This window comes from Amphiura filiformis, chromosome 15 (assembly GCF_039555335.1).
Source record: "Amphiura filiformis chromosome 15, Afil_fr2py, whole genome shotgun sequence".
In the NCBI taxonomy this organism is placed as follows: Eukaryota; Metazoa; Echinodermata; class Ophiuroidea; order Amphilepidida; family Amphiuridae; genus Amphiura; species Amphiura filiformis.
Window position 1 is genome coordinate 31,399,010 of NC_092642.1, and position 11,027 is coordinate 31,410,036.

Below are 11,027 nucleotides of genomic sequence, written 5' to 3' on the forward strand. Positions count from 1 at the left end.
TGAATCTCCTATCATGACACATGTACATCTATGGATAACATGCTGTACAAAAATTAATATCAAACACTTCCAGGTTTATCAGAATCCTTTTATTTTCCACGCCCCTTTTCGTGTGTAGGATGAACGTTTATTAGTAACTTCTCACACGAGAATAATTTACTTGGATTTTCATTTTGGATAATGTAATTAATATTATGAACTACGAGTCGTCGGGTGCATTAAATAGTGACGGATATTGATTTTTGTCATTTTTATGAAAATTTGCCAATTTTAAATAGTGAGTAGTTTAATATTACCAAGATTTGAAGCTCAAGTTTGCATAATTAATTAGTTAATTAATTATGCAAATGACGGATGTTGATATATTACATTACCCGACGTTTCACATAGTGACGTATCTAAGATCCGTCACTATGTAAAACGCCGTTTACTCGAAAAAACAACTAAATTTATTGTATGGCGTATCTGTCACATCCGTCACTATGTAAAAACATGATTTTCAATTTGAACGTACGTAATTAAATATCGTTCATTGAAACCTACATGATTTCTTGACGTATGTTGATAACTGGGTATAAACCAAAAACGTTTACGTAGAGCAGATATTCAATGGATCATTATTTTAGTAAAATATCACTTTTAATAAACTTTGAATGCTTCGAGTTGATTCTACAATTATTTAGAGACATTATTTCAAAACTTTACAATATAAAAGGGATGGTTAAGTAATAAAAAAATAAAATATGATCCTTTTTAATGAGTAGGTTATTGAAAGATGATCAAAAGATGTTCAGAGGCGTTTAGAGGCGGCTTCAAATTGACAGATAATATAGCGTAAATTGGTAAAAACTGAATACAATCATTGGCGTTTTGTAAAAAGAAGTTACAGCTTGTGTGACTAGCTATATCATGAGAGTGAGAACTAGTAAATCCTCAAATACAATATGCCATGTATGTCGTGGGCACTTGTGACGAGTCGGTTTTATCATGAAAAAAGCGTTTAATAATAAGCGTAAAGAACCGACGGATGCTTCGAAGTCCGTCCTTGACCCGACTTTTATGCGCAAGACATACTGACGGATGTGTGACGGATGTCCATAGACCAACATGTTTTTTCAACAAAGGTGTAACAATGGCCTCCTTGAATGCATTAGGGAAAATGCTATCTCGCAGAGAAGCATTAACGATCTTAGTAACATTGGAGAAACAACAAACACATTTTGCTTTAAAATCCAAGTTGGAAGTGGATCAAGATTACAAGACTTATTTGCAAGTTTGCCAATAACCGTTTCAACCTCATCAACTAACGCGTGGACAAAATAAGTCAATGAGTCTGTTGTTTGAGCACTGGATTGAACCATACTGTCATTACCAATACATATATCAATATCAAATTCGGCACTGATTTTATCAATTTTGGATTTTAAAAAGCAAGCAAATTTATCAGCAAGTTCGGCAGCAGATTCATGGATTGGAAGACATTTACCAGCTCTGTTTAGCAGGCCGTTAACTGTACTGAAAAGATCTTTACTATTAGCATTGGCCAGTTTAGACTTGAAGAACTTTGTTTTAGCACGCAAAATAAGATCACTGACATGGTGCACCTGATCCAGATATGCAGAACGATCGTGCTCACAACCAGACTAGCGCCATATGCGCTCTGATCTCCTGCGCACCCGCTTAGCTTTCCTTATTTCTTCATTGTACCAGGGAAGCCTACAGCGAGCAGCAACAAGTTTTGTTGAAAGAGGGGCATATTTATCAAGCAGGTTGGTACATATTAGATACAGTATTATTAACATTATCAGAGTGAGGTAATTTTGAAAGACTATTGGCAAGATCACCAGCAAACACTTGATTGTCAAAATCACGGAAATTACGCAAGGTACTAAAATACTCTATGCTATGGTTGATCACAAATTGGCGTACTCTTAAAAACTTTTTTTCTGGCAAAGTTTAACATCCGTCACTATGTAATACACCCGACGGAGTGTTTAAATTACAAGTTTGTTTAAAATCGCACATTATATTGAGGTACACAAAACAAGAGAAATCTTCTCAGACTGATTAATCAGAAACACAGGTCAGTCACAGTGGAAGTCTCTGGAATGAAATATTACATTGGGCTTCAGAGAAGAACGGCACTCCCTTGATTGACGCGAGTGCCCTGTTAATGAGCGACATACGCGAAGCTTTGTGTTCACTTTAAGACCGCTGATCTGCGCCGACCAACGAGTTCACGCACAATCGGCCGATCAGATTATTGGTCTATTGCTATGATTGTCAGACGATTGATTCAGCCAATCAGAACCCCACTTCCGTGTTTACGCTCTGCAAGCTCTCAAAATGTAAACAAGTGCCGTTCTTCTCTGACAAAAACTTTAAGTAATCACAAGTCCTATAAAACACTCAGTTCAGTCAGTTGCGTAATCAACTGACAAAAATTATACTTTTTGCACGATAATGATTCCCAATGATGTACTAAAATACTCTATGAAATTATGCATTTATACACACAGTGTCCGATATAGTCGCTGGAATGAAAAACACATTTGCATTTTTGTTGGTAACAACACGAATCCTCTCATTTAACAACGCTTTCTCAGCTTTATTCACAATGTCGCGTGCTCGTTTGGTATTGATCGGTCAGTTAAGCTTTAAACTGGTTGGAATAAGACCACTGTGTTTGGCCTGAAGAGAACAGACTCTATGACATCTGAAACTCCATCAATTGGGAGGACTTTAAACCTATGATTGTGAAGCCAGCAAGACCACCAGGTAGCTAAAAGAAGCCATTAGGATCCGCAGAAAAGGACATGACACTCTAAACAAGGACGAGGGGGGCCTACGCACTCAACATCTTTGACCAACTCACCACGCCCTCTACGGTGCATCCTGTCTGTTGCCTATAATAGGAAGCAGTTAGAAGTGATGAGTTGCCAGTCTGATGAAACCACTAGTGTAGTATTGAAAGGTCACTAAATCGTGTAGTAGTGAAACGTCACTAAAACGTCACTCAAACGTCACTAAACGTAGATTCATGCCTCTACAAAAGACATAGAATAGGTATATTGCATTCTGTATAATAATATATTAAATATAAACAGTATGGGCATACCAATGTCTCAAAACTGAATTGCACGAACAGAAGACTTATGGCACCCTTTTGTTCCATAAATCAGTCATATACAAGATTGGACTCTTTCTACAACAATCAGTTCTGCACCTGGGGAGGGTCAGTTTGTTGGAATTCCTCAAATTCCTTTGATGTACATTGTCTCAGGAAGGGGACCCAACTACTGAATTGCTCAGAGTTCATACGGGTTGTAACTTTGAATCACACACAAAAATCCATAATAAAGGAAGGATACCATAAGTTATTAAAAGTGTACAATACATGTACAACTTATACAATATTTGAGTATGTGTGCTTAGACTTTTGTCAAATTTACATTTTAAAGTGCTATATTTACTTTTTTATCGAGAAATATCGGACTGTTTACCTCTTGATTTACGTCAAATGTTGGGCTATTCCAGAAATTAACGACCCACCCCCCAGAAGACATGTACGTTTACCATAAAACTTTGGGAATTTCCAGACCAAACGTGTATCCAGAATTCCCATTTTGTCAATAAAATGATTACAAAATTGGGAAAATTGCCAAAATTTCCCAAGCCTAAAATAAAAAGGTGTCATTTTCTTGGGAATTCCCCTAACTTCTTTAGGGTTGTGAAAATAATGACTTTTTTTGGGAAAGGGGGAAATTACCAGAGCAAAACATTTTGTGAATCCCGTGTTTTCTTTAGGGGGTGCCTTTAATTTCTGGAACAGCCATTGTTCTTATTTTATTATTACCAATTTACCTGGAGCTATACCATTCTGAGTGCTTAATATCATATAACTTGTTTTACTTGAATTTACAAATAATTCATTTACTGTGAACCTGTATTCAAAAGTTTCAGTTTACAATTTTCAATTTACATATTATGTATTAGCATGGAACCAAACTCATTATTTTGTTTAAAATAATGAGGGTAAAACGGATTATTACGTTCTTTTAGATTACATTTTTTAAAATTAACATTAGCAGGTGATAGCATGGAGCCAAACTCATTATTTTGTTTGAAATAATGAGGGTAAAACGGATTATTAAGTTCTTTTCTCTATTAAATTACATCTTTTAAATTTACAATAGCAGGTGATAGCATGGAACCAAACTCATTATTTTGTTTTAAATATGCGGGTAAACAGTTGCTATTTTCTTTTTTCTATTACGTTTCCTTTTTAGAAGGGGTGCGGCAATTCGTACCGTTCTTTATAGCTTGTATACCGGTTTCAATTGCTAGAAGTTGATCAAAATGACTTATAATAAAGATGCTATTTTAACATAGAGAACATCGTAGAAACTATTAAGATGCACCTAGAATAAGGTGCGATGCCTCCAAAAGGCGTGATTCCAGTTGAATGGTTTTAAGGTTAGCTTCTATTTTAAAATGTCGCGATTTGGTACTTCACAGCATCTTGCGAATGGCAGTGTGCAGATATGCTTTAGTAGGTCCTATGGTTCTTGAGTTATGTTGTAAAGAGGACTGAAACAATATCACTTTTGTAAACCTACATTAACTCATTAACTGCAATAAATCAAACAAGTTTTCAAAGTATTATGATTTGTATAATGAACTGTGTAAGTGTTATTTTTCAATAATATATTGATTAAGATAATGAAATTCGATTTTTGTTGGCTGCATTGCCAACAATACCTCGTATAACCTTATTAAGAGTTCAACTTTAAGGCCTACTCAGAAACTATAATTATTTTGAAGGTTTTGCAGGCAGATTTTCCGTGGGTTACAATACTATGCATAGGATATTAATTATGTTTGAGGCCAAATTCGTAACTCCATCGTAGGATAGGAGCGGCCCGGGTACGCCAGTGGTTCAGCGTGGTTTTAGACTATTTTGTATATATCATGGAACAAAATAAATCAAGTAAATAATGCCTTGACTTGTTTTAGTCTTCTTTATCCGTCGAGTTAATTCGTTTATTTTCTAAACTGCTGATAACCGCTACCACGTGACTCTAATATATAGATTATATTATTTCTTTGAGTGTATAATTCCTCTTCCCATCAGATACTTTCCCCTAGGAGTAATCACGTGACACACATACAGGTAAATCCCGGGAATACCTAATGTTTACAGGCCAGTGTGCATCCGGAGAGGTGCATGCTGGGAATCAGTCAAATGTAAAATGTTAAATATAATAGTGAAATACAGCTGTGATGAGCCCTTAAAATATAAGTTTCTGAGTAGGGGCGCACCATTTGATTTCCAGGGGAGGCACGGAATTTATTTTTAAATCGTCCGCTAGTGAGACGATGAAAAAAACTCCCCCACTGTGATGAGTAAAAAAAAACATTTCCCCACCAACTCTACCTAAGGTTTACATTAAAATCATGGAAAAATCGCCGCCTTCCACGGCCAAAAGAAAAAAATTCGCCTGACTCAAACTCCAATGCCACTCCCCTGGATATCAAATGGCGTGTCCCTAACATTATTACAACTCGATAATGCCATTTGAGATCATTATTACTGTAGATTTCTGTGCAGTACATGATGGCGTCAAATGAGCTCAAACTTTTAACTTTTGTGTCGCTTTTGACGGTGTCACTTAGTATTCACCCGGTGGTAAGAATGCATCTATTATTATCAAAAATGACTAATATACTTCGTTAGCTTATGATGTACTTGTATCTTTATATGCATTGTACTTTTAATTAAAATAACAGAAATTCTAATTATATTTTTGTAGCACGATGGCTTGATGAACGCGGATGAGTTACGTACAAATTATGGAACAGTTCCTTTCGACTCGGAAGATTGTAAGTATATTGAATACATCTACATGTATTTATCGAAGTCTGTCTCTCCTTTCTCTCTCCCATTTCTCTCCCCTGCTTTCCCTCCCACTATCTCTCACCAAGTCTAAAACGTAGATTTCAGACGATTTATATTATGTTATGTGACATCATATAATTGGAATATTTAAATATATTTCAGTATCTGACCTTGAATTAGTCAACATTTGGGACAATCAGCCGACTGGTGAACGTCCTCTTCACAGTGGCTTTGAGTTTACCGCCTTTGGAGAGGATTATCGTGCCCGTGTGTACGAGAATCGTCATCTCATGCGTCCTGGTTTACATGTTGAACGTTGGGGAAAGACAGGCAGGGTATCATCTGAACCAGTACAGCAAGGATGCTACTATTTAGGGGAACTGATGTCTCACAGCAACAGCGTTGTCGCTGTCAACAAGTGTTCAGGAATGGTAAGGCAGCTAATCTTAAAACTTAATCGTAGTTTGCCGTAGTTTTAGTCGACGCAAGTGTTACTTGAGGCAGTGCGTCACACTAACCCCCCCCACAAATTTTCAAAAGTATATACCAAAAACCACAAGACCACTTTTCTCAAAATCACCCCCCTCGTGAAAAAAAGTCAATTTTATTCTAAATCAGCTCCCCCACCACACCCCTCACAAGAAAAATAAATCATGCGTACGTGTCTGTCTTGAAACGTCTAGTTACGAATTTGCTCACCGATATCAACATATTCATGGCTAGAGTCGAGGCAATCAAAACATTGCATAAATCAACAATAAAGCAATGAAAGTTTGGAAGTAAACATAGCCGATCACGACGGACGATCGCATCAAAAATGTTGTTAAAATGGCCCTTCAACTTAATTTTCGAATATTCAAATTAGAAAACCTTTGCTCTGAAAGATGCAGTTGACTCATCAAAATAATTATCATACAAATGTGTACATCATACAGTAACAAGCGTTGCAAAAAATGACAAAGCCTGATCTACCAAGCTTCCAACTCCAGCTTTGAATGTGTAACTATCAAGTGCAATTAGAAGCTATAAAAGTTCTCAAGTACCAGTTCTTTATTACTTGAGAGTCATTCCCGGGCACACACACAACGCATAACGTACTCATAATGTATTTAAGAAAACCCATGAAAATGGCATATTTTGACAAATTTGACATATTTTTATATAATAAAGCTGCAAATCTGAACATTCTTTTTCTCTTTGACATATTTTGTGAGCAAAGATTCTGTCAAATTTGATAGGCTTCGTTTAATTCCAATACGTTTATGTATATTAGAATTCTTTTGTATTTTATTGTTTTTCAACCAACTATTTTAAATACATTTAACTTAACAATAAAAACTGAGTTAATTTCTAATTAGAAATTTACTATAATTATTAGTTTTGGTAATTAAATAACATATCTAAATATTTTGATACATTATCGGGTGGATAATTGGCGATGTTGACGATGTTGATGATGTGCAACGTACTGCCCACATGCTTAAGATAAGACACGTGATGCCAACTCTCAAGACATTTCCAGAAATACCTTTTGTACACGAATTACCATCAGATATATATTTTTAGGCCTAAATCGAGTCTTATATTCAAAGTAATTATTTATTAGTATATTGATGTATTAGATTATCCACTAAGAAACCTTACATTGCTTGGCTTAAGCATTTTGCCTGAGCCTGGTCCCATCAGGACCCAATCGTGTGTCTACCCAGACCGACAGGTTAAGCAAACGGAAAGAAAGGAGAATGCAGATTCAATAAGCCCTAGCAAAAGCCTTTGCTGTGTGCTCCAATTTTAAACATTACCGCCAGCAAATAAGTGTTGTTGTTTTTATTTGAGCTTAAAATTCTGGATTTGCTGAATTAGCAAGGTACAACAATAACTCCACTGTCATAATAATAGAGACCGACTTCTTATCCGCTTTCAGTCATTAATCATCAAATCTTAAAACAGAACATCTAAGCTGCAAAGGGTTAAACAAAATAAACGAGTTTTTTTTATTGGCAAACAACCAAATAAATAAGTAGATAAGTAAATAAGCAGATACATAAGTAGTAAATAAGTGAATAGATTTTCATTGGATTTGACTTCATAATTGAGAACTTTAGTTAACCAAATAAATAAGTACTAGTGTATCATTTTGTAAATTAAATCAAATACTGGAACTAAATTTGCAACTCACTTTAATAAAAATCGGACTTGGTCAGGCAATTTACAAAATAACAATACTGGATGAATAATCTACACAAAGATACAATTAAGTAAATCGTTCACAAATCTTGTACCACAATACTCCAAAACTTAGAAGTTTTGTGAAAACTAAAATATTAGTTGCTATAAAGCTCTATGATATATGTTCATACCTTTTCAATGGGTTTTTTTGTTTTGTAAGAATTTATTATAATAAATTTAACTTCATTCATTCGTAAGGTTCAGTAGTGCAGATTGTACATTGAAAACGATCGTATAAAAAGGAAATTGTGATTTGAATCTTTAATATCAAATTTTAACGTTGACAGTTTTGTACTGCGTCGCGCGTTTCATGCAACGCGACTAATATACCCCTCGAAAAAGTATCATTTTGACAATAAAGTCCTGAAATAAGCATAGTGGTCTACCCTAATGCCCTTGCTGCTTTTTGGCGAGGGGGAAGGAAAGAAGGAAGAAAAAAGAAGAAGAAGAAGAGAAAACTTTTTTCTCGGGTGCGGTTTTGAACCACCGACCCTTCGGGCGCCAGACACGTGCACGGGCCTACCTTGCCACGGGGGAGTAGCTTGCCCGGCCAAGCTTTCCGTGACCATATGACTGTTCGCATGATGACGCAATCGCATCACGTGTGATACCTGCCTGTGCATATGCTTTGTGAACTGTGGTTTTTTGTTGTTTGGTACGGTTAGGGTTAATATGCACATATATGGGGAAAATTAAGTGATTCTTAATCTACCGAAATATTAGCCCTGGTTTATAGTCAAAATCAAAAGCATGCCCCACTATAAACATGTTAAAGTAGACAAAGGACCCAGGGATAAACCCTAGACTTCTAAATATTTTGTTTGTCACCCTCCTGTGACCAGATGTCTACCGCACAAGAGTTGATCTCGATCCCAGCCGATCCGTTTATAATGATGGTTAAAAGGACTAGATTGCGACTGACGGCAGGGCAAAGGCGCGACGTGCTTGGTTGCTCACCTGCGAAATACGGCATACAGAGCGTCATACGCAAACTTTTTCATTCATACTGCAGTTACTGTCCGTTTTCCTATACACAATACACAGTGCTCTCACCATTGACGCGCGACCTTCACAAATAGTGTATGATAGAAGTATAAGGCATTTGCCTAGTTAACATCACTGTGTGAAAAATAACCGGCCAATATTTAAAGTATTCTCCAAACTTCTAGTAAATATATTTCTCTAACATGACCTAAAATTACAGCTAGGTTAGATGTTCAGAAATAGTCGCACTTTCGTAAAATATGAGTGAGGGCAAGGCATAGCTATCTCATAGCTAGCCAACTCCCCGTGTTAATTGAATGGAGATTTGACCGAAAATATTGGTAACGGACCGCTCAGTTCTGAAGGATGCCACAAAAAAAACGGTACAAGCTACATTTAAAGTATTCTATGAAATTCTAGAAAACATAGTTTTGTAACATGTCCTAAATTTTTAGCTAATTTAGGTGTTTGGAAATAGTCGCACTTTTGTGTTTTAGGAAGGATATGTAAACGACAGATAACACCAGAAAATATGAAGAAATTATTTCCAAACCGTGTTAAGTCAACAATCATTATGTTGCTCATTTTCAAGAATGCTGGTTAACAAAAAAAGCAGACCATTGTCTCATTTCGTGAACAAAGGTCCACATACCATTGTTTCCTTGCGTTTCCTTTATAATCGGTTACCCAACTGAAGTCCTGCAAAGGTCGTGGTGAATTCTACTGTAGACATGACTGCATCATGTCGGTCTTGAATTATATGGCATCATTGAAAGCAAAGCTGAGAACTGAAGCTGAAGAACTAGTTCTTAGTTAGAATTCCATGCATGCAGCCGTTGCAGAAATACTCAATTTACTGATTTTGCCAATAATTTTGGTTATGAAATACCAGGAGAAATTAAACAAGAATGTTCGTTTTTTGTAGAGAAATGATTGACATTGGTGTCACTCTGGTCATTCTGGTAGTTTTGGTAATTTTCGTCATCAGTCGCTTAATTTTTTAACTTGCTGGTCATCTTTAATTGTATCATATATTCAATCATTCATCATTTTATTAGACAGGAATAATAAGCTATGGTGACCATGACCTATATATCCTTCCGCTGACAAGAAACCACACAGAAATCTACAGAAACCGATTCAGACGTGATGGTACCAACCCACACATCGTACATAAACGAAGAGCGTCTGCTTCTGATCCAGTTAGCTCTAACTCCAAGTTTTGTTCTACCTTGGATACAGACGGTAGGATTCTTTCGAACCAAAAACTTCTCGAGCGAGAAACCTGGATTATCGCCGAGAACAGGGGCGTACCAAGAGCGTCGTCAGTTGCTCATGTACCAATAATAATAATAATAATACATGCATGCATATTATGTAATAATACATTACGAGTTGTACTGCGGCTTATATTTCAGAATTTACGATATTTTAAAATTATTTGTCTTATCTCATAGACTTTAATCCTGACAGTGGATTAACTGGAACGAAAGAATATGAGGCTGTTATGGAAGAGAGTCTACAGTCAAGAAGTGGTGACAAATTCATGGAGCTTTTAGTAGTTGCTGACAATGGAATGAGAATGTACCACAAAGAAGGTCTGGAATCTTACGTGATGACATTGCTAAACATAGTAAGTAATTAAAACAATGTGAATGTGTGATTTAAAAAAAAAAGGACGCCCTAAATTTTGTTTGAATTTCTACTTTTGCATGATAGTAATAATGGAATAGGCAGCGCCTATTTAAATATCGTAGGATCAGAAGTGCTTTTATTACAGCCAACTAAACATTTTTGATTAATTTCGGGGATCCCCTACTTCATTTCTTTCGGCTTTAGATTATCAGAGAACCTCCTTGACAGTCCTTAAGATTATTTAATGATTTTTAAATACGTAATGATAATACATTTTATT

General features: G+C 36.1%; 1 protein-coding gene across 1 annotated transcript; it reads left to right on the plus strand.

Annotated features, from left to right (window-relative positions):
- Positions 1 to 5,601: 5,601 nt before the first annotated feature.
- LOC140170869 (A disintegrin and metalloproteinase with thrombospondin motifs 3-like) lies at positions 5,602 to 10,757 on the plus strand. The gene is made up of 5 exons (XM_072194077.1): positions 5,602 to 5,689; positions 5,814 to 5,883; positions 6,062 to 6,330; positions 10,171 to 10,357; positions 10,570 to 10,757. Exons 1-5 carry the CDS (start codon positions 5,615 to 5,617, stop codon positions 10,755 to 10,757), a joined length of 789 nt encoding a protein of 262 aa, XP_072050178.1. The 5' UTR covers positions 5,602 to 5,614.
- The last annotated feature ends 270 nt before the right edge of the window (positions 10,758 to 11,027 follow it).